General features: G+C 46.1%; 1 protein-coding gene across 2 annotated transcripts; it reads left to right on the top strand.

Moving 5' to 3' along the window:
* The first annotated feature begins 231 nt into the window (after positions 1-231).
* APOM (apolipoprotein M) lies at positions 232-21,575 on the top strand. 2 transcript variants are annotated; one of them, XM_060239092.1, is made up of 7 exons: positions 232-425; positions 8,364-8,506; positions 13,485-13,558; positions 17,548-17,646; positions 17,763-17,861; positions 19,782-19,822; positions 21,457-21,575. In XM_060239092.1, the coding sequence occupies exons 1-6, from the start codon at positions 315-317 to the stop codon at positions 19,805-19,807; spliced, it is 552 nt and encodes a 183-aa protein (XP_060095075.1). In that variant the 5' UTR covers positions 232-314; the 3' UTR covers positions 19,808-19,822; positions 21,457-21,575. The 2 variants fall into 2 exon arrangements, with proteins under 2 accessions (XP_060095075.1, XP_060095074.1); XM_060239091.1 differs by having other exon boundaries at positions 267-425; positions 21,460-21,575.
* Positions 21,576-24,582: the final 3,007 nt, after the last annotated feature.

Genomic DNA, 24,582 nt, shown 5'->3' with positions numbered 1-24,582 from the left:
GCCAAACGAAACAAGGAGTCCAAACCAATCTCACTGGCCAAATGAGCATCAGGAAATCCCTTCTTCATTCCCCCAGAGATAGTAACGGCTCCATAATCACATATCGTGCTGGACTTGATAACCCCTTTGTTTCAGCCAATGGACACTGCGCGGCGGGGTCTTCCTGGATTTCCAATTCATCCACAGCTGGAACCAGCGCACAGTCCCAGGTGGACTCTAGACCCCAGAGGGCTAAATATTTAACAAGCAGGGAACAAAGGTGAGCCCTACAGGATGTCAGTGCAGAAGCTGATGCTCGGAGCAGACCTCCAACCATGCAGAGCCTGTGGTCCCTTTTCCTGTACCTGTTCGGGCTCCTGGTGGATGCCTTCTCCCTGTGTGAGATGCCAGCAAAGCTTCATGCCAGCAAGCTGGACCGAGACCAGGTAACTCAGAGCAATCTGAAGCAGAGTTAGGCCCTTCTAACAGCCTATTTAGGTCGACAGGCATGGGAGGATGTAACTGTTTAGGATGGCAACATCCAATCAGCAAGAGCCGCTGGGGGTCTTTGCAGGCAGGTGGCAGGGGGAAGATTGCATTCATTCTTTTCAGATCTCTCCAGCCAGTGGTAGAAAGAAGCATTTCAGAAAGAAAATATATCCACTCAACAGTGGGGGCGAGACAGGGGAGAAAGGTCCACTCTTTCAATACATTAATATTTATTTAAAGTTCTTCCGTAACAATGTAAACAAAACATAGGGTTGAACATTAACACACGAAAAGTTGGGGCAGATCAGAATCAAGGACTGTTCCTAGTCCAACACCCCGCGTCAGCAAAGATGCCTCCGGGAAGCCCACTAGGAAGACAAGGAAGCAACCAGTCGTCCCTTGTTTGTCTGGTATTCAGAGGCAGGTAACTGGCACACAGCTTTGTGCAGGGGTGGCCCATCTGATATGTAGGCCCCAGGCAACAAAAACAAACAGGCGCCTTAGCAAGCTCAGAACAACCAGTGCAACTGATTCAACATAGGTGTAATCTGTGCTCGCTAGCTGACTCCAAACAACTGTCAACTGTGATTTGTGCAAGCTGAAGTTTTTGGCGTTCTCTTTAAGGGCAGCCCCGAGCAGAGTGTGTTACAGTAGTCTAGACAGGACATTACAGAAGCATGAATTAATGGTTTATAAGCCTATCTATGAGCCTATCTAATTTGTTTAATCACTTTTTAAAGACTGAACTAGGGGCTTGGGAGCCACATGTGCCTCTTTCACACATTGTGTGGCTCCTGAAGTCCCCACTGCCCCATTGGCCAGCTTGGAGAAGGCATTTGTTTCTTTAAATCTCTACTCCATGCCAAACCAGCTGGTGGCTTGGAGAATGCATTTAAAGCTGCTTTCTTTCCAGCACTCCCTCCCTTCTCCCTCCCCCATCTATTTGCCTTCCTTCCTTCCTTCTCTTAAACATCTGACGTTCCTGTCTTGCGGCTCTCAAACATCTAACATTTATTCTATGTGGCTCTTATGTTAAGCAAGTTTGGCCACCCCAGTCTAAACTAACCAGAATCATCACATCTTAGTTCAATTAATTAACTGATTTACCTATTTATTTACTTCGTTTGTACTCTGCCTTTCTCACGGAAACTCAAGGTGGATTGCCCAGTGTAAACCAATGCAATCAGTAGACTGAAGCATCTAATAAGCAACACAAAAGGAATAGGGTTACATAAATTTGAAACAAAAAAAAACATATGTCAAGCAATACTGAAAATGGTATTACAAAAGTAGAAAACAATGTAGTAAGAACCTGATCTTTTTTTTTTTTTTTAGAAAGTGACTACCTTGCTGGATCAGGGGAATGCTGTAGACATCGTTTTTCTTGATTTCAGTAATGCTTTTGATAAAGTTCCACATATTATCCTTGTTGGCAAGTTGGTAAAATGTGGTTTGGATCCTGTTACTGTTAGGTGGATCTGTAACTGGTTGACAGATCGCACCCAAAGAGTGCTTGTGAATGGTTCCTCATCCTCTTGGAGAGGAGTGACAAGTGGAATGCCTCAAGGACCTGTCCTGGGACCTGTTTTGTTCAACATACTTATCAATGATTTGGATGAAGGAATAGAAGGAATGCTTATTAAATTTGCAGATGATACTAAATTGGGAGGGGTCGCAAACACAGAAGAAGACAGAAACAATACAGGATGACCTTGACAGGCTGGAAAACTGGGCTAAAATCAATAAAATGAATTTTAACAGGGATAAATGTAAAGTTCTGCATTTAGATAGGAAGAATCCAATGCATGGTTATAGGATGGGAGAGACTTGTCTTAGCAGTAGTATGTGCGAAAAGGATCTAGGGGTCATAGTGGATCATACGCTGAACATGAGTCAACAGTGTGATGTGGTGGCTAAAAGCAAATGCAATTTTGGGCTGTATCAACAGAAGTATAGTGTCCAGATCACGTGATGTGATGGTATTGCTTTACTTTGCTCTGGTAAGACCTCACCTGGAGTATTGTGTTCAGTTTTGGGCACCACATTTTAAGAAGGATATAGACAAGCTGGAACGGGTCCAGAGGAGGGCGATGAAGATGGTGAGGGGTCTGGAGACCAAGTCCTATGAGGAAAGGTTGAAGGAGCTGGGCATGTTTAGCCTGGAGAGGAGGCAGCTGAGAGGTGATATGATCACCACCTTCAAGTACTTGAAGGGCTGTCATCTAGAGGATGGTGTGGAATTGTTTTCTGTGGCCCCGGAAGGTAGGACCAGAACCAATGGGTGAAATTAAATCAAAAGAGTTTCCGGCTCAACATTAGGAAGAATTTCCTGACTGTTAGAGTGATTCCTCAGTGGAACAGGCTTCCTCGGGAGGTGGTGAGCTCTCGTTCTTTGGAGGTTTTTAAACAGAGGCTAGATGGCCATCTGACAGCAATGAAGATCCTGTGAATTTAGGGGGAGGTGTTTATTAGTTTCCTGCATTGTGCAGGGGTTGGACTAGATGACCCTAGAGGTCCCTTCCAACTCTATGATTCTAGGATAAAACATAAGAGCCCTCCTGGATCAATCCAATAGTCCATCTAGTCAAGCATCCTGTCTCACAGAGCAACCAACCAGTTTCTCTGGGCGGCCAACAACAGAGGCCTTTCAGTAGAGGCCGAGGCCTTCCCCTGATGTTGCCTCCTGGCTCTGAGATTTAGAATATTAGTGGCTCTCAGGCTGTGATCACACACACCAACTAATGCAATTTTAATCCACTTTCACTGCACTTTCCAACTGGATTTTACTGTGTGAACTGGCAAAATCCAGTGGGAAAGTGCATTGAAAGCAGATTGATCGTAGCCTGAATGTGGCAGTTCCATGCAACCACACCATGGCTAGTAGCCACTGATAGACTTTTCCTCCATAAATCTCTCTAATCCCCTTTTAAAGTTGTTTATTCCCGTGGCCATGACTACCTCGTCTGGCAGCGAATTCCACATGTTAATCACTCTCTGTGTAAAGTGCTATTTCCTTTTGTCCGTCCTGAACCTACAGTAAACAGATATCAAAGATTTCAGGTTTTCACGGCTGGTAACATCATTAGGGTTTGTAGAATCTTTTGGGATCAAGTGCCGTGTTCTACTGGAGAAAGTTTTCCTTCCAGACGTTTTGTTCTCAGCTGCGGAGAACATCCTCAGTGATGTTGCAGCCGGAGCAGGCGCTCAGACCTTCTTGGCTGCTGTGCATTGAGTGGGGCCAGGGCTGCTGGAGAGCTGCTATTTCTAGGCTGGAGGGGGTGTGATGAAAGGGCAATTGGTTTGCGGATGTGCCCATTGTTTGGTGGGGCTTCCTGGAAGGGTAGTGATAAGGAAACTGGCTGTTGAATGTGACCATTGTTCCGTGTTAATTGCTGGGAGCCTAGAAATAGCAGCTCTCCAGCAGCCCTGGCCCCACTCAATGCACAGCAGCCAAGAAGGTCTGAGCACCTGCTCCGGCTGCAACGCCACTGAGGATGTTCTCCGCAGCTGAGAACGAAACGTCTGGAAGGAAAACTTTCTCCAGTAGAACACGGCACTTGATCCCGAAAGATTCTACAAACTCTAATAAACAGATAATAGCAAACATGGTGACATATTCTACAGTCCTGTTACATTTATAAAGGCATTTTCCTGGACCATTCCTATTACACTCCTATAGCCCAAAGACCTTTATACAATTGTTTTCCTGAACAATTCGGTTTTACGCAGTTTGAGGAATGACAAAGAAGTGTGAGAGCCTTCCTAACCTTCTCAGGCAGGCTATTCTTCAAGCTTCGGACCACAACAGAGAATAAATGTGGCCATTACCACAAGCTGAGGCATGGGTAAGTCCAATAGCTCTGTGTCATTCTTTTACACTGCAGACTTAATGTACCTACTGAAAATGTCATTATCCTGTTCTTGCCAAGTATTACTTTTTGTCTTAACTACAATTGCGGGTGTATCTTGATAGTGTTCTGACATGGATTGAGCTATTGCTTTTTCTTTTCCACTTATAAGTAATTAATATTGTTGCTAAAGTTGGAAGACTCATTAAGAACCTCATTATCTTCTTTAATTACCATTTCTTGTGAATAACCTAGTGACATGATTTTTTTTTAATTTAGTATAAAAACCGAACCATTTCCTGATCTATCCCTAATGACTGCTTCTTGTAGTTCTCTGCTAATGGACAACCCCAAGTGATACGAAGGGGGAAATTTATCATGTAAAGCACAGCATTGCAAATACTTATCCTTCCCCTCCCATCCCCCCCAAAAAACAGCTGGAAGAATTTGGGTTTCATCTAGAGTTGCCAGACCCAGGTTGGAAAATGCCTGGAGGTTTTGGGGGTGAAGCTTGAAGAGAGCAGGATTTGGGGAGTGGAGGGAGTTCAATGGCATATAATGCCATAAAGTCCACTTTCCAAAGTGGCAATTTTCTCCAGGCTTGGGAGCCACATGTGGCTGTTTATTACATATTGTGTGGCTCTTGAAGCTCCCAACACCCTATCAGCTGGCTTGGAGAAGGCAGTTTGGTGTAGTGGTTAAGTGCGTGGACTCTTATCTGGGAGAACCAAGTTTGATTCCCTACTCCTCCACTTGCAGCTGCTGGAATGGTCTTGGGTTAGCCATAGCTCTCGCAGGAGTTGTTCTTGAAAGGGCAGCTGCTGTGAGAGCCCTCTCAGCCCCACCCACCTCACAGGGTGTCTGTTGGGGGAGAAGATATAGGAGATTGTAAGCCACTCTGAGACTCTGATTCAGAGAGAAGGGCAGAGTATAAATCTGCAATTCTTCTTCTTCTCCTTCACTTGTCTCTTTATATCACTTATCCAAGCCAAGCCAGCCAGTGGCTTGCAGAATCCATTTAAAGTTAGTTGCTTTCTTTCTACCTCTCCCCCACATCTATTTGCCTGCCTGTTTTGTGGCTTTCAAACATCTGGCATTTATTCTTTGTGGCTCTTACATTAAGCAAGTTTGCTCCAGGTGAAATGATCTCTGACACTTGGAGATCAGTTGTAATAGCAAGAGATCTCCAGCTACCACCTGACGTGACTGATACCACCTGGAGATTGGCAGCCCTATCATATACCAACAAGATTTATTTTTTTGTCCAGGCGAAAAAGATCAGTTCCCCATGAGGAAATGGCCAGGGCTTTTTTTTTTAGCAGGAATGCACAAGAACACAGTTCTGAATAGCTTGGTATCAGGGGGTGTGGCCTAATATGCAAATTAATTCCTACTGGGCTTTTTTACAAAAAAAACCCGTGTGATACAATGGTGATTTCAAGGTGTGGGGCCTAATATGCAAATAAATTACTGCTGGGCTTTTTCTACCACTGAGGTCTCTTCCCAGGCCTCACCCCCAAATCTCCAGGTATTTCTCAAATTGGAACTGGCAGCACTAATGGGAGACCACCAAGGAGGTCCAGGGTCACTATGCAGAGGTGGTGGTGGTGTTAGCCACTTAGTGGTGCCCAACTCTTGGCAATTCTGTGGGCCAGCTCTCTCCACGTTTTCTGATCTTTTCTTTTGAGTTGTTCCATGCTCAGGCTGGTGTTGCCTTTTATGGTATCTAGCCATCGTGTCCTTTGGCAGCCTGATTTCCTTTTGCCGCTAACCAATCCAAGCAGAATTGCTTTTTCTAGTGAGTTCTTCCTCATGACATGGCCGAAACAAGTCAGTCGCAGTTTTGAGATTTTTCCTTCCAGTGGCATGTCCGGTTTTATGCACTCCAATGCTTTCAGAGGTAGGCCGTGGCAAACCACCTCTGCTCATCGCTTGCCTTGAAAACCCAGCGGGGGTCACCCTACATTAACTGCAACTTGATGGCACTTTCTACCACCAACTGGTTAATATTTGCCCACTAAAGCCAGACTACTGTGATTTCAGGAAGGCCCAGCCCAAGATGTTACAGGGGCTGAGGAGAAAAATCCCGCCTCCCATTTATGGCCACTGGCTACTACCCACTGGGAAGTTCTCCTTCACTGAAACAAACAAAAGCCTCATTGACTTAAACAGCCCAGATGAGTGTTTTGGGGTTGTTGTGTTTTTGGCTTTCCGCACAATTAACAGAAAAGCAGAAGCCAAGCCCATTCCCCACCCCGCCGCCGCCTCTGGTTATATTTTTTTAGCTGCACGTTTTTAGCGAACAGGCAGTTTTTGTTCTGGGTTCTGTCACCAGACCCACCCAAAAGGGCTCAGCGTAGCCCTTGGGCCCCTGCAAGAACATGAGGCAACCACAGATGAAGCTGCCTTGTTGCAAGATAGCTCATCTGTCCAACCTGCTCAGTCTTGTCAGCTCTCCAGGGGCTCAGGCAGAGACAGGGCTTTCCCAACACTTGCCAACGCCTGCTTGAGCCAAAGAGCTCCTGGAGATCTGAGGCAGTGCCTGAGGAGGACAGCGTGTGAGGAGGGGAGGGGCCTCTCAAGTTGGGTTGCCAGCCTCCAGGTAGTGGCTGGAGAGCTCCTGGGATTACAGCAGAGATCAGTTCGCCTAGAGAAAATGGTCTCTTTGGAAGGTGGACGCTGTAACATTATTCTCCATCGAAGTCCCTCCCTTCCCCAAACCCTGCCCTCTCCAGGATCCACCCCCAAAATCTCCAGGTATTTTCCAGCTCAGGAAATGAAGTGTTTGTCCAGCTACTGCTTGACAACTTCCGGGGGGGAAGAAGAAGAAGATGATATTGGATTTATATCCCGCCTTCCACACCAAAGAGTCTCAGAGCGGCTCACAATCTCCTTTACCTTCCTCACCCACGACAGACACCCTGTGAGGTGGGTGGGGCTGGAGAGGGCTCTCACAGCAGCTGCCCTTTCAAGGACAACCTCTGCCAGAGCTATGGCTGACCCAAGGCCATGACCCAAGGGAGTGGCTGTTATAATCAGAGCTAATCCTCATATACAGACAGCCTACACAGGTAAGACAATCCCAGCTCATCAGCCAAGGGGCTGTAACTTGTAGGGTTGCCAGCCTCCAGGTAGTAGCTGGAGATCTCCTGGGATTGCAGTGGGTTCCTGACGACCTGCCCGGTATGCTCATTATGAACCAAAGAGATTTAGAAAAAAAGATCAAGTGACAAATCTCAGTCACTGTGAATGAATAACTAATACAGTATTACTGTACACAAATGCAATTATTGTTTCTTCTTTCATTCCCACTGCTTTTCTCCTGCTATTTCTCCCCAATCTCAGGCATCACCCTTAAATCATCCTCCCAATTTGGGAGTCCCAAATTGTTGGTGTTGCAAGTTCCAGTTTGGAGAGCCAGTTTGGTGTCGTGGTTAAGTGTGCAGACTCTTATCTGGGAGAACTGGGTTTGATTCCCCACTCCTTCACTTGCACCTGCTGGAATGGCCTTGGGTCAGCCATACCTCTGGCAGAGGTTGTCCTTGCAAAGGCAGCTGCTGTGAGAGCCCTCTCCAGCCCCACCCATCTCACAGGGTGTCTGTTGTGGGGGAGGAAGGTAAAGGAGATTGTGAGCCGCTCTGAGACTCTGAGATTCAGAGTGGAGGACGGGATATAAATCCAATATCATCTTCTTCTTCTTCCAGGCTGGGAAACACCTGGAGATTTTGCAACAAGAACCTAAGGAGAGGGGTTGGGTGGGAGGTACTTCAATACTGTATAATACCATAGAGCTCACCTTCCAAAGTGGCCATTTTCTCTAGGTGAACTTATCTCTGTAGCCAGGGCATCAGTTATAATCTTAGATCTCCAGACACAACCTGGAGGTTGGCAACCTGACCTCCTATTATGTTCCACATACTAAGAGAAACTGTATCAGGCATGGAAACAACCAAAAGCCCTTCTACAACACTTTCTCAGCAGCAAAACACCTGAATCCTGCATCTTGGCTCTAAATGACCAATGATTTTCTGCTGATTCCTTTGGCAGTACTTTGGCACGTGGTTCTTCACAGCGGCAGCTTCATCGTTCCCCTCCTCTCTGGAGCCCTTCACCACTACTGACAGCATCATGTTTCGTATGACCCAAAGCGACAGTCCAGAACGGCTGCAGCTGAGAGCTGCCATCCGATTGTGAGTCCTCCCCACAACCCCGTCTTCCTGGCCTCAATGTTCAACCGTGCCTCATCCACTCGAGGGTGGTAACAGTATGGTATAGTGGTTAAAGTATCAAATCAAGATCTAGGGCTGCCAGGTCTTTGGGGGTGGAGCCAGGAGCAAGGTTGTGACAAGCATGACTGAACTCTGAAGGGAGTTCCCGTCATCGCCTTTCAAGGAACCATGCTCCTTTTAAATGTCTTGTCTTCATTGTAAATAATGGAGGGTTGGGGGCTCATAGAACTGGGCCCCCTGGTCCCATCTTTTTGAAACATGGGGAGTTTTTTGAAGCACCAGATGCTATGCTGAAAATTTGGTGTCTCTGCTTCAAAAAAACCCTAACCCCACCCCAGATACCCACAGATTAATTCTCCACTATATTCTCTGGGGATCAGTCTCCATAGGGCATAATGAGTACCCAGTGGAAATTCAAACACCCTTGTTTTCTGATAGCCCTGAAGTGGGGGGAGGGCCTCCAAACCAGGCGATCCCCTGCCCCCCCCCCACTAGGGATTGACAACCTGAAAAGAAGACTTTTAAAGAATTTTCAGAATGGAGAAGCCAAAACGCAAAGCACCTGAGGCAGAAAACCCAAATGGAGCCTGCTTTGAGAGGTGTGTGTATTCTTGAATGGTCCTGTGCTGGCTTCCATACATATAAAAAAATTTACACCACAGGGCTAGCAGCAGCTGTTACAATGTAGGCATCTGAAAACCCAGGGATCCCCCTGATTTGCTGAAAGATGTGACTTGCTAAAAAGTGAAGGATAAAAAGCAAAATAAGACATAGTAAGACACCACACACAAAATCTGGGCTGCGTTTGAGTTGCTAGAGTCCCACAAAAATATAGCCAGCAAGTGGGGAAGCTGGAAGAAGAAAGGGGAGAAGTCATAGATGAGGAAGTGAGAAGGTTTGCAAGGCAACTCAGATGGCAAAGAGCAATATACAGGTGTGAGGCTTTGACCTGCTGATACTGGGTTTTGGGGGAACCAGTTGCCTACTGCTTGCCCTTTGCTTCAGGCTTGGACCTAAAGATGGAGAGGGAAATTGGGCATTCCCCTGCAGGATCCACACGGCTATCTCACTTACCTTTCAAAAGACCCCAGGATGACATATACGGTTTTTCCCCACCCTCCACCACCAATTTTGATTCTCACAATAACCCTGTGAGGAGAATTCAGTTGAGAGAATGGGGATTTGAAACTGGCTTTCCTAAATCCAGATGGCCTCTTTACATGTTACAGATTCCTGTGTTGGGCAATGACATGAGGGCTTTGAAGCAGACTTTCAGTGGCAGTTTTGTGCCTCCCAGACTCAGTTCACACATGCCTTTCCCCCCCTAACAACCAGGGCATACAGCAGAATCGGTAGCTGCCTTCCGCTCCGCCCTCCTTACAACATCTGGTAGAGCTGCTTTCCACTCAGTTTGTGAAATCACATTACTTTTGAGGCCGCGTGGAAGTTTCACAATGAAGCCAATAGCAGCTTCATGGGGTTCTTTAAAGAAGATAAAACAGCATTTAGGGGAAGGCAGCAACTGCTCCTAACAATGTGCCTCAGTCATGAGGTGAAAAGGGCACATGTGAGTCAGGGAGGCACAAAATGCCCACTGAGTGTGCTTCAAAGTCCTTGCGCTGTTGCTCAGCAAACAATGTATATTGATTTATTCACTTCATTTCTACCCCACCTTTCTCCAAAGTGGGGGCCCAGCATCACCCAAAGAGCTCCTAGTCTTTGGGAGTCCAAAGCAGCTTACATTCATTCCCTTCTCCTCCATGTTATCCTCACAACAACCCTGAGAAGTAGGTTAGGCTGAGAGTCATACTGGCATTCACTCCTAGTAACTATGGTGAGTTGGGGGAAAACTTCCAGGCCAGAGATCATGCTTTTCCAGGAAGTCCTCAGGATCTGACTATATTATCCACAATCCATTCTTCACCATCTCCACACACATCCATTTAGCTAGATGTCCAAAAACATCCAGTCCCGACTATTGGCTACTTATCCTTTCTATAATAAATCCAGCCTTATGTGCATCCATGTCTTTTTTGGGGGGGGAGCAGGGAAAGGAGTTGCCAAGGAAGGGTGGAACAAAAATGTATGATGAAAGCACATGATAATGATCTGTAGTAATGCTGTTGAGCAACAACAATGAATACTTTCAACAGCTCACCATGACAACTGCTTTTGGAAGTTCAAATGTAATAGTTCATAATAGCACTAATTGTCACTGGAAAGAAGGAATAGGGCATCCAGTAGCCTCAGAAGCAAAACTATTTTTCATTGAGTGCATTTTTATCCCATTGGAGAGCCAGTTTGGTGTAGTGGTTAAGTGCATGGACTGTCATCTGGGAGAACTGGGTTTGATTCCCCACATGCACCTGCTGGTGTGATCTCAAGTCAGTCACAAGCTCCTGCAGAGCTGTTCCTTTCTAGAGTAGTTTCTATCAGAGTGATAAGCTGCTTTAGGTTCTGAGTAAGGGGAAAAGTGGGCTATGAATTAAAAACAACTAAGTATAAAAATATTCACCTACAACACACTGGTTCTCTCTTTAGCCTAATACATTCATCCCATGTCCTTTCACACATCCTGCTGTGAAAGAAAGCATCCAGGTTTGGAAAGTCTTTCATCTTACTCCAGTTTCTTGATGTCTGAATGTGGGCGCCTTAAGAGATTGGGCTCAGTTCTTTCATAGTAACCAAGATGTAAAAACAGGATTTAACTAAGGTTTAAGATCCAGGTTTTGTGAAAGAAACAACCTCTTAGGTGTTGAGGTGCCTGTATTCCAATGTCGCAACAAACTGAATTTATGAAACCAGATGGTATATATGGCAAGGGACTGAGGAGGGAGGGAAGTTGTGAACCACCAAATAAACCAGGGTTTGTGCTCTTCAGCAACAAATTTTGGGTTGTTCATGACATACAGATGCAGATTTGTGGGGAAGCCTTGTTCTGAAAAGTTTGTTGAGAGTCTGTCTGTGTACAAATCTCTGAGAACTGTATTGTATTTTTGACTTTTTGTGTCACACCTGTACATATATGGAAATGGTGGTATATGTGTATGTTTTTCAGGGGGGTTTCTCTGGGCTGAACCACTTCATTTTTGTTGTAAGTCTCCTGGAGTGTTATGAATGCTCGAGAGATTTAAAAACAAAGAGATGAATTCTCTGTGATTTCCACTCAGAGTTGCCAGCCTTCAGGTGGGGCCTAGAGAGATCAGGCTTCCTACTTTATGTTGCCTGCCAGCTCAGTGAAACTGACAGGAGGAATTGTTTTTTTTTAAAAACACTGTTGTGCTAGCAGCATGACATCACTTCCAGCACATGCCTAGAAGTGACATCAGGTCACTAGCATGATGACAAGATGATGCTTTAGGATTTGAGCAAAACTCTTATGGTTGTGGAAGACAGGAAGTCCACTCAAAACAGGTGCCCCCAAAAGAAGGTGCTCCTCCTCCTGGATTCTTCTGAAGCACCACCTACTTCAATAGGGTGGAGAGAAACTGTAGAACTGGCTATTGGTTTGGGAGACGTGAATGGGTGCCAGGAAACCCACTGATGGGAGCCACACTGGGGATTACCTGGACAAAGACATTGTTGAAAACTAGAAGCTCTGTTGAGTGACATTAGGCCAATCTCTCTCAACGTAACCTTGAGAGCCAGCTTGGTGTAGTGATTAAGAGCCGGGGACTCTTAATCAGGTTTGATTCCCCACTTCTCCACACGCAGCCGGCTGGGTGACCTTAGGTCAGTCACAGTTCTCTCAGAGCTCTCTCAGTCCCACCTACCTGTTGTGGGGAGAGGAAGGGAAAGGTGACCATACGACTCCAAGTGAAGGGCAGGGTATAAATCTGAACCTTCTTCTCCTCCTCTCACATAAACCTTATAAAAATGAGGATGGAAGAAATACCGTATGTACATTGCCCTGACCTTCCTGCAAGGCAGGTAGATACGTAGGTAGGTAGATTGATTTGTGATGCTTTTGTTTTTAAAGCTGTTATTGTGCGGAACATTCCCAAGACAGACTTTCTCCAGACCGTAAGGGTCACAGTTGAATGGGAAGCTATTGGATCTTGTGGGGAAAATCCCAAGAGAACAGCTGCAGGCAGGGCAGTCATGAAGAAGAAGAATTGCAGATTTATACCCCGCCCTTCTCTCTGAATCAGAGACTCAGAGCGGCTTACAATCTCCTATATCTTCTCCCCCCACAACAGACACCCTGTGAGGTGGGTGGGGCTGAGAGGGCTCTCACAGCAGCTGCCCTTTCAAGGACAACCTCTGCCAGAGCTATGGCTGACCCAAGGCCATTCCAGCAGGTGCAAGTGGAGGAGTGGGGAATCAAACCCAGTTCTCCCAGATAAGAGTCCGCACACTTAACCACTACACCAAACTGTCTGGCACCCTAGGCAAGGCTAACTTCTGGTGCCCCCCCCCAGCACCGATAATGTCACTGAGTCACATGGGGGCACCAAACTGGCACCCTAGGCAATTGCCAAGTTTGCCTAGTGGTGGGCCAACCCTGGCTGCAGGACACATTTATTAAGACTATTAAGAGCCAGTGTAGTGTGGTGGTTAAGAGAGTCAGACTACGATCTGGAAGACTCAAGTTCGAATCCCCACTTGTGCTTTGGAAGCTCGATGGCTGACCTTAGGCCAGTGACACTCTCTCAGCTTCACCTCCCTCACAGGGTTGTTGTGACGGCAAAATGGAGAAGGGGAGAAAGTTGTAAGTCACTTTGAATCCCTGTTAGAGAGGAAAGTAAGGTATAAATGAAACAAATAAATGAATAAATGTCATATATGCCTATGTCACTGAGGAAATAAGTTTCTGTTGACTCTTTTATTATGTTGTATACTGCTTTCAGCTCACCCTTGATGCAGGGACAGGTGGGCTAGAAGTTTGTAAATAAATACATATATACTCACATTTAATTTTCTCCTGTCCCTTTTCCAGGAAGACAGGCCAGTGTGTTCCCCGGTCATGGATTTACTTGCTTACGGAGCAGAGTGCTGATCTGGCTACAGAAGGTACGATGCTTCCCTCACATACACACCCCCTCATTGTCAGAGCCATGCTCAGAAGGATCGCTCAGAAGGATCGCTACTAGGATTGTGCAGCACAGATTCAGTCTGAGTGAGAAAAAAATATTTATTGTGGGAATTAATATGTGGAGTTGCCCAGCAAAACTCCTGGCTGTATGGGTGACTGAATCCAGGGCTTTTCATTCCAATATTTTAACCACTACACAACACAGCTTTCTCTCTATAATGACTAGAAGGATATAATCAGTGTTCCTTTTAAGCTGAGTTAGCGTGAGCTAGCTCACAGATTTTTAGCCTCCAGCTCACACATTTTTGTCTTATCGCAAGAAGGATGACCCCAGAGCACAATAATTTATGCAGTAGCTCACAACTTTAATGCCAATAGCTCACAACTTTAATACCAGTAGCTCACAAAGTAGAATTTTTTTCACAAGACTCTGCAGCTTAGAGGGAACATTGGTTATAAATTATAATCTGTTTTATTATTTTGGTACATATAATTAGCACATAGTGAAAATCTATTTTGTAGGATCTTAAGTGAGTAATGACGTATGCTTGTCTTTTTCATGAAAAATGGGAGGGTGTCCATAGCACTATCTAATTACAATTGCTGGGATCAATTCAGTTCAGTTTCCTTAAATGATGGCAAACAATATTCTGGAGAGTGTGAAACCACCAGCTTGTGAGTTGGATCTATGACCTTTGTGCCTTGTAAAATCTTGTAATGAAGTCATGAGACCTCTGTTCCAGAAAACCATGAATGCACACTTCTTTCTTGGAGGTATAAACTGGATCTGAATCCAGATAAGATGGAGGTGGTGCTGGTTAGTAAGGTGCGTCCAGTGAACTGTGTAGTTATCCCCATTTTTGATGGGGAAGGGCAACTGTCATTGAAGAATTCCATTAAAAGTATGGGAGTTCCACTAGATTTAGACCTCATGTTAGAAAAACAGGTTAATACATTGACAACATTTTGGGCTCTTACCACAGAGAGAGCCAGTTTGGTAGTGGTTAAGTGTGTGGACCCTTATCTGGGAGAACCAGGTTTGATTCCCCACTCATCCACTTGCAGCTGCCGGAATGGCCTTGGGATAGCCATAGCTATTGCAGGAGTTGTCCTTAAAAGGGCAGCTGCTTTAAGAGCCCTTTCAGCCTCACCCACCTCACAGGGTGTCTGTTGTGGGGGGAGAAGATGTAGGAGATTGTAAGCCGCTCTGAGTCTCTGATTCAGACAGAAGGGCGGGGCATAAATTTGCATTCTTCTTCTTAGTTCAAAAGTTGTCCCCATTTCTACAGACATCTGATATGGACATGCTGACCCAAACTATCATAACCTGGAGAGTAGATTATTGTTACGTGCTCTACATGGAACTGTCCTCAAAGGCAATCCCGAAACTTCAGCTGGTGCAAAATGCCCGTTTGCTAATAGACTTTACCTGTCCGTCCTGAAATTCATTCAGTCTCTGCCTATTGGTTTATAGATCTTAAGGTGCTAGTGCCTTTCATAGCCTGGAGCTCACCTGGAGGATGGTTTCTCCCAATATGAATCAGTGCAGCATTTTCTATGCTAACAGCAGGATCTCCTAATAGTCCCCTCACTCTTAAATATGCATCACCAAATATGCCTGCGTCAATATGGTGCAGCCTTGATTGGAATACTGTGTACAGTTCTGGTCACCATGTCTCAAAAAGGATGTTACAGAGTTGGGAAAAGTACAAAGGAGGCCAACCAAAATGATTAGGGGGTTGGAGCACCTTCTGTATGAGGAAAGTTTGCAGAGTCTGGGACTTTTCAGTTAAGAAAAGACGACTAAAGGGGGACATGATATATGAAATTATGCACAAGGTGTTGTCAAAAAGAAATTTTTCTCCCTCTCCCAAAATACTAGAATTCAAGGACATCCAATAAAGCCGGTGGGTAGTAGGTTCAGGACAGACAAAAGGAAATACTGCTCTGCACAGAAAGTAATTAAAATGTGGAATTTGCTGCCAGAAGACATAGTGATGGCCACAGGAGTAAGCAGCTTTTTAAACAAGATTAGATTCATGGAAGTTAAATCTGTCAACGGCTACTAGCCATGGTGACTGAGGGGACCTCCACATTCAGAGGCACTAAGTCTCTGAATCCCAGAGCCAGGGGGTAACATTAGGGGAAGGCCTCAGCCTCTATGGCTAGTTGCTGGCTGTCCAGAGGAATTGGTTGGCCACTGTGTGTGACAGGAAGCTAGCCTAGATGGACTACTGGTCTGATCCAGCAGGGCTCTTCTTATGCTCAGTCATCCAGGCCTTTCTGTGGCTGCTTCACTGTTATGGGATAATCTCCCGGAAGGGGTGAGGCAAGCACCTACCTTTGAAGTCTTCCAGCAAAGCTGCAAGACCTAACCTTTGAAAGGAGCTTATGGGGCAACTTGCATGGGCTTGGTTTCCTTAACTTAATTAACTGTTTTGCTTATCTGGTTTAATCGCTGTAATAATGATTTAATAATGTTTTAACAATGATTTTAATCAGGGCTTTTTTATATATATAAAAAGACTAGCAGGAACTCATTTGCATATTAGGCCACACACCCCAATTCTCCAAGAGCTTACAGGGCTCTTAGTACAAGGCCTACTGTAAGCTCCAGGAGGATTGGCTACATCAGGGGGTGTGGCCTAATATGCTAAGAAGTTCCTGCTACAAAAAAAAAAAAAAGCCCTGAGTCCAGCTCTCCTGGCTGACAAGACTAGTCCCTAGTAGAGATGAGAAAGGAAAGCATTCAAACTAGGGTTGCCAGTTCCAGGTTTGGGGAAATTCCTGCAGCTTTTGCATGTGAAGTCTGGTAAGGGAGCTCAGCAGGGTGCAGTACCATAGAGGCCACCCTTCAAAGCAGCCATTTTCTCTAGGGGAGCTGATCTCCGCCATCCTGAGAGCAGCTGAAACTCTTGAGAGTTCCAGGACAGGTCCCACCTCGAGGCTGGTGTAAGATTAGGGTTGCCAATCCCCAGCTTCAGGGTCATCAGAAAGTGGGGGGAGAGGAGGGAAATGTCTGCTGAACACTCCATTATTCCTTATAGAGACTTATTCTCATAGGAAATAATGGAGAATTGATCGGCGGGTATCTGGGGCTCGTGGGGGGGCTGTTTTTTGAGGTAAAGGCATCAAATTTTCAGTATAGCATCCAGTGCCTCTCCCCAAAATACCCCAAAAGTTTCAAAAAGATTGGAGTTGGGGGTCCAATTCTATGAGCCCCAAAAGAAGGTGTCCCTATCCTTCATTATTTCCAATGGAGCAAAAGTGTGCGGTCCCTTTAAATGTGATAGCCAGAACTCCCTTTGGAATTTAGTTATGCTTGTCACACCCTTTCTCCTGGCTCCACCCCCAAAGTCCCCAGATATTTCTTGAATTGGACTTGGCAACCATGTGTAAGATGCTGCAGTCATCCGGAAAGACAAGGATAGTCTCTTAACAACTTTATTCAGGATAAATGAATGAAGGAACACAAGGCCCATGAGTCCTTCATAGCAGTTCTTCCAGCCAGTTTATCTCCAGACATGAGTAAATGTGGACAAGATCTCCTCCAGAGTCTAGTACCCTGGAATTAATCTAAAACTTTAAATGGATTCTTGAACATCACAGCTGGCAACCCTAACGTAAAACATGGGTGTAATGGTTAAGTGTGTGGACTCTTATCTGGGAGAACCGGGTTTGATTCCCCACTCCTCCACTTGCAGCTGCTGGAATGGCCTTGGGTCAGCCATAGCTCTTGCAGTGCTGTCCTTGAAAGGGCAGCTTCTGGGAGAACTCTCTCAGTTCCACCTACAACACAGGGTGTCTGTTGTGGGGAGGAAGGTAAAGGAGATTGTGAGCTGCTATGAGACTCTGAGATTCAGAGTGTAGGGCAGGATATAAATCCAGTGTCGTCGTCTTCTCTCCACCCCCTGCATTTTGCAGTGGTTGAATCCTGACATAATTGTCTCTAAATCCCACCCTCCAGGCCGGCCCTACATGCGGACAGAGTTGTTCACTACCAAATGTCCGGACTGCATCATGGTCAAGGAAACAGACCAAGGTTACCAAAGGATCCTCTTGTATTGTGAGTTCTTTTTCAAGACTTCTGGGTCTACCGGAGAGGGAGTGGACTTTGATAGGCAAGGGGTTCACGGGCCAAGAATCCTGAATAACTCCCTTCTCTCCCTCCCTCACCACCAGCCCGTACCCTCCACCCTGCTGAGAACTGTATCACAGCTTTCAAGAGCCAAGCTTCCTGCTTGGATATGGACGAATTCCTGCTGATCCCCAGAACGCACAGTAAGTGTTGTTGGTGAATCGAATTACGGATAAGGTCGGGCCTTACGGACTGTTCCTTTGGTGTGGAAACCTGCTGTGGACCTCTCAAAGTGGCATGGTGAATTCCATTTTGCCTTCATGTTGGAATGTTCCTACAACCAGCAGCCATGGCTTTTGATGGCCATGGGGCCCAATGTAGCCTCTGGAAGGGTGGTGCCATCTGCCCCCTTCTCCCTAATTGCCAAATAGGATTGCCAAGTCCAATTCAAGAAATATCTGGGGACTTTGGGGTGGAGCCAGGAGCCAGGGTGTGAGAAGCATAACTGAACTCCAAAGGGAGTTCTGGCCATCACATTTAAAGGGACTGCATACCTTTTAAATACTTTCCCTCCATTGGAAATAATGAAGGATAGGGGCACCTTCTTTTGGGGCTCATAGAATTGGAGCCCCTAGTTCAATCTTTTTGAAATTTGGAGGGTATTTTGGGGAAAGGTACTGAATGCTATGCTGAAAATTTGGTACCTCCACCTCAAAAAACAGCCCCCCCCGCAGAGCCCCAGATACCTGCAGATCAATTCTCTATTATACTTTATGGGAATTGTTCTCCATAGGGAATAATGGAGTGCCCAGCAGTCATTTCCCTCGCCCCCTCAATTTCTGATGACCCTGAACTGGGGGGAGGGCCTCCAAAGCGGGGGATCCCCTGCCCCCACCTGGGGATTGGCAACCCTATTGCCAAACTGGAAGCTATAAATAAATGTGGAGAAAGCAGCAGTTGTGTTAACAGGAAACCCTCGGGGACGTGGCAGGCCGGCTAGCCCTAGAACAGGTAGAGGTTGAGGAAGGCCTTCAAGCATCCCGGCTCACAGCCCCTTCCGAAAACTCTCACCGTGGTTAAACAGGTATATCTACCACAAACTCTCTTGAATTTAGGAAAGCAGGGCATTCATTGGCCAACCATGTACCAAACAGTCTACTCCAATATCATCAAGCCTGGAAATTCCCACACAACCTAAAGACTTCATGGAGTCTTCCCTCTTTCTCTGCTAAAAGCAGCAGCTCGTCAGTACTAGACAGAAAAGTTGTGTTTGCCACACGTCCTCACTTCAGGATATCCCTTCTTTGTACGTGTAAAGTGGCATCAAATCATAGCTGACTTATGGGAACCCTGTTAGTAGGGCTTTCTTTGGAAGAAAAAGCCCAGCAGGAACTCATTTGCATATTAGGCCACACACACACCCCAGCTATCAGCCATAGCGTATTGCTGGAACTCTCTGTCTGGGGCAGTGATGCTCTGTATTCTTTGTGCTTGTGGGGGGTACAATGGGAGGGCTTCAAGTGTCCTGGCCCCACTAGTAGACCTCCTGATGGCAATTGTTTTTTTTGGCCACTGTGTGACACAGAGTGTTGGACTGGATGGACCAACATGGTTTCTCTTATGTTCTGATGTCACCATTGTTTCACACAGAGCTTTTTTGTAGAAAAAGCCCAGCAGGAACTCACTTGCTTATTAGGCCACACACCCCTGACACCAAGCCAGCGGGAACTATGTTCCTGTGTGTTCCTGCTCAAAAAAAGCTCTGCCTGTAAGGGATTCAAAGCAGGAGACTAACAGAGGTGGTTTGCCATTGCCTGACTCAGTGTAGCAACCCTGGAACTCTTTGACTCCTATCCAAATACTATCCAGGGCTGCCTGCTTGGCTTCCAAAAGCTGATGTTTACTGTGCAGTTAACTTCAGTCTCAACCCATTGCTTCGGTCTAGACTGGTGCGATGCTACATAGGATTGCAACATCAGAAGTCCCTGTGTCTTTTTGTGACTGTGTTCAAAGATTACACCAGGCTGACCCAATACTCATCTGAATTCCTAAGGCCAGAGACACACCCAAAAGGCTGGAAAACCCTGCTATAATAACCATTCCACTTCTGTCGTCTCTCCTAGGTGCCTGTAAATTTCAAGAATCTTGAACCTAACATTCATAGGTAAGATAAGCCATCCAGTCCCGCTACACAAATACAGTTTCCTCCATCCTAGAATTATGTTCTTCCTGTTAAAGGACTATATAAGACCAGGAATCATAATTAGGATCTCTGTCATTCATTTACCATTGTTAGCATCCATCTGTAGATTTGTATTTTGAGGGCAAATTCTGACCTTGGAAGATCAGGGCTTTTTTTGTAGGAGGAACTCCTTTGAATATTAGGTCCGGGCCTCGGATTCAGCAGGAGCTCACAGGAGCATAGCTCCTGAACCTTTCTGAGGGCTCCCCCTCCTCCTCCCCACCTTGTCCATTGAATAGTAGGTGCAGCTGCATAACAATCCCTGGATGAGCTCCACCACCTTTTTTCTACAAAGCAACCCCTGATTAGGCCACACACCCCTGATGTAGCCAATTCTTCAAGACCTTACAGGGCTCTTCTTATGGGGTCTACTGTAAGCTCCAGGAGGATTGGCTACATCAGGGCAGGGCCAGATCTACATATCTTTTTGGAAGGGGGGGTAGAGTAAAAAAATGCACCCTCACTCAATATATGGTGCAGGGGGGGCAGCACCAGCACGAGAGTGCTGCTTCCTCCCCTGGGGAGGGGAGAACTCGGGGCTGTTTTTCCACCCTTACAAAAGGGTTCCTCAAGGAAAAGGGCACCAATAGCAGATCAGGTTCTCTGCAAGAAAACTTGCCTTGGTTTTCCCCTGGAATGCTCAACAGCAGGGTGATGTCATTGGGTGTGTTCTTGGCCGCCTTTCCCAGTTCAAGTGGGGGCAACAATGAGGCCTAACAGGCCTGACCTGTCTATCCCATGGAATCAGCACCCTAGAACATAACCAGAATCCTCCTGAGTGCACTAGGTCACCATGGGATGAGTTCCTTGATGGGAGACAGTCTGAGAGAAATGCAAATCCGTCCTTCACTCTGCTTGCTGACTTTGTCAATGGCAGTGGGTAACCCATGATCAACACATGGGACCAGTCTAGACATTTTTGGTCCTGGGAACAACATTCATCCTTGGACATTCTCTGTTTTGTTGCTTTAGTGCAGGGGTGGCGAAATTGTAGCTCAGGAGCCACATGTGGCTCTTTCACACATATTGTGTGGCTCTTGAAGCCCCCACTGCCCCGTTGGCTGGCTTGGAGAAGGCTCTTTCAAACACTTCTTCAAGCCAAGCCAGCTGACAGCTTGGAAAATGCATTTAAAATTAAAGTTGCTTTCTTTCCACCTCCACCCATCATTTTGCCTGTCTGTTCATGTCTTGGGGCATCTGATGTTCATGTCTTGCAGCTTTCAAACATCTGATGTTTATTCTATGTGGCTCTTACATCAACCAAGTTTGGCTACCCTTGCATTAGGAAAAGGCCACCTTTCTTGTTCATACGGCTGCAGTACGGTTAGCTTTGAAAAAGGAAGGGTGGAAGTTCACATGGAAGCGGACAGGAAGGAGGGGGAAGGAACTCCACAGCCAGTGGGCCACTTCCCACATTCTTCTATGCCATGCTCTCATGCTTTCTAAAGTCTGCTGGCCAGACTGAGTTCCCCAGCTGCTCACATGAAGCCTTAGATCCCTTTGCAATGATTCATTTCCTCATTCCTCCCCCCCCCCCCCAACTTTTGTTTTCTCAGCAGCTTCAGACCCGCTGTGGCAGGAATTCATCATCCACTGAAGTTGACTTGCCTTGGTCAACTGGAGCAGCAGCTGTCTGGGTGCTGTGAAATAAAATTCCTTTTCGGATGGTCAAAAACGTTATTTTAAAACGTTATTTTAAAAAGAGCCCAGGAAGGAATAGTAGGGGTTGGGCTGAACCAGACTGGGATCAGAAGGGTGGTTGATTTCTGGAGAAAAACAGGTCGAGTGTATTAAATCCTGTATTTATAGCGTGTGAAGACTTATCAGAACCCAAAACTCTCAGGTTTTTAAAAAAAAAAAGAAATACAATTGTCGATTTCAATTGGGGCCATTAGGTTAACAAAGAAGACGCCATTGGATTTGTATCCCGCCCTCCATTCTGAATCTCAGAGCGGCTCACAATCTCCTTTACTTTCCCCCCTCCACAACAGACACCCTGTGAGGTAGGTGGGGCTGAGAGAATTCTCCCAGAAGCTGCCCTTTCAAGGACAATTCTGCAAGAGCTATGGCTGACCCAGCAGCTGCAAGTGCAGGAGTGGGGAATCAAACCCGGTTCTCCCAGATAAGAGTCCACACACAACCATACCAAATTGGAAGTTGCCTCTGTTGTGCCATTTCCCCAACCTGAAATGGTGTCAGGGAATCTAGAAGAGTGTGTGTGTGTGTGTGTGTGTGTGTCAAGGCACAGCCACCTTAAGGCAATCACACAGGTTTTTGAAAGCGAGAGACTAATAGAGGTGGGTTGCTATTGCCTGCCTCTGTGTAGCAACCCTGAAACTCCCTACCTCCAAGTCTCCTGTTCAAGTGCTAACCTGCTTAGCTGCTCAGATCTGACAAGATCAGCCTAGGTTTGTAGCAGATATCAGCAGGGCTTTTAAAATTCCTCACGTTGCCTTTAGAGTAACAAACTTGCGTTTAATATGGATATAATAACGTTGTTGCATGAATTCTGGCCAGCCATCCCTCCTCAATGCCTTGGAATATGTGGATCATATATTTTTTTGCATTGAATTTTGTCTCTAGCAACACAGAAAGACTTCAGCCAAAAATAGCTAGAAGCAAAAATGATAATCTCAGGCGTATGGAAAAAATGTACTGATTCCCCTATATTGAGGCTGACCAAGTCCCTAATACTGGTCCAACAGAAGTGGAGCTGTTTTTCCATGACTGCCTAGCGCAGATGGAGGTGGTCTCCAGGACTGAGCTCCTCTGTATCAGCTATTTTTTATTCACTTTTTGATCTACTTCATTTATACCTTCACTGTTCTCCTCAATGGAAACTCAAACCAGCTTGTGTTATGTTGTTCTCCTCACCTCCATTTTATCCCCACAAGGTAGGTTAGGCTGAGAGAACGTGACTGGCCCAAGGTCACCCAGTGGCCTTCCGTAGGCGGAGTGGAGATCAGAACTGGAGTTTCCCAGATCCTAGTCCAACACTGATCACTGCATTGCACTGAATGAGAAACTGCTTCCATGTAATAGTAATACAAGGGCAATGAAGGATACTGCAGCAAAGAATGGACAAGCAGGCTGCTGGAGACACTTGACCAATCCTCTCTTGCAAATACCCTCCCAGCAATATTCCCTCTAAGCTGTGGAGTCTAGTGAGCAAAAATTCTACTTCATGAGCTACTGGCACTAAAGTTGTGAGCTACTGCAACAATTAGTTTGCTCTGGGGCCATTTTTCCCGAGCTAAGATAAAAATGTGTGAACCAGTGGCTAAAAAACTGTGAGCTTGCTCACACTATTTCAGCTTAGAGGGAACATGGATCGCCTCCCAGCTAGTTTAAGTAATTTTTTTCCCCAACTGAAATCAAGGCTAAACTCAGATGGGAGTGGGGGGAGAATATAGCCTCAGGGAGGGAGGCATTTGCAAGTAAAAGAAGTTAGCAAGCATGTGAGGAGTTAGCCCTCTTTCCCTCCTTGCTCTTTCCCTAAAAAAATAAAGGAAAGGTAAAGGTAGTCCTCTGTGCAAGCACTGAGTCCACTCATGGAAAAAGAAAGGAAAGGTCCCCTGTGCAAGCACCAGTCGTTTCCGACTCTGGGATGACGTTGCTTTCACGTTTTCACTGCAGACTTTTTACAGGGTGGTTTGCCATTGCCTTCCCCAGTCATCTACACTTCCCCCCACAGCAAGCTGGGTACTCATTTGACCGACCTCAGAAGGATGGAAGGCTGAGTCAACCTCGAGCCGGCTACCTGAAAACCCAGCTTCTGCTGGGGATTGAACTCAGGTCGTGAGCAGAGTTTAGGACTGCAGTACTGCAGCTTTAACACTCTGCAGCACGGGGCTCTTTCAGTCCACTCATGGGGTGACATCAAATCATGACATTTTCTTGGCAGACTTTTTGTTATGGGGTGGTTTGCTATTGCCTTCCCCAGTTATCTACACTTTCCCCCCAGCAAGCTGGGTACTCATTTTACTGACCTCAGAAGGATGGAAGCTGAGTCAGTCTTGAGCCGGCTACCCGCACCCAGCTTCTGCCGGGATCAAACTCAGGTTATAAGCAGAGCTTGGACTGCAGTACTGTGGCTTACCACTCTGTGCCACGGGGCTCCTTCTTTCCCTGAAAATACCCCCTTATTCCTTTATTTGCACTGCGCTGGGAAAGGTAGGCTTGGACTTGTACCAAGTGCAGCAACCACATAGGACTGGATCCAACATGTTTTTCTGCTGATGAAAGAGGAAAGACCATTTTTAAAAGGTGACACGGGATCACGAGGACTGCAAAGGGTAGTCTTGTTAGTCTGTTATAGCAAAATACAATGAAAGTCCAACTTAAAGACTAACATTTGTTCCAATGTGAGTCTTAGCTCACCTTCTCAGCTATGCAGATCAGAGGACCTGTGGGGACATAAGCCACATGGGACAGGGACTGCAATAAGGAAGAAAATTCAGAATTCAATGGATAGGGGGTTTGGATCCAACTCACAGAATTCCAGCCTGACCCTAATACAGAAGCACTTCATTTACTGGACCCCTGACACCCTCAGACTGTTTTATAGTCTATCAGTTCAGCAACAGCTGCCCATCATTCTCAGGCTTTCTCTAACTAGCATGAGGAACAGTAACACACATGCTCACAGACAAACCCCCTCCAAATTCAAGTCAAGTGGCATA

Source organism: Heteronotia binoei, chromosome 5 (genome assembly GCF_032191835.1).
Source record: "Heteronotia binoei isolate CCM8104 ecotype False Entrance Well chromosome 5, APGP_CSIRO_Hbin_v1, whole genome shotgun sequence".
Lineage (NCBI taxonomy): Eukaryota > Metazoa > Chordata > Lepidosauria > Squamata > Gekkonidae > Heteronotia > Heteronotia binoei.
The sequence above is the reverse complement of the archived record's forward strand: the minus strand, read 5'-3'. Positions and strand labels throughout refer to the sequence as shown.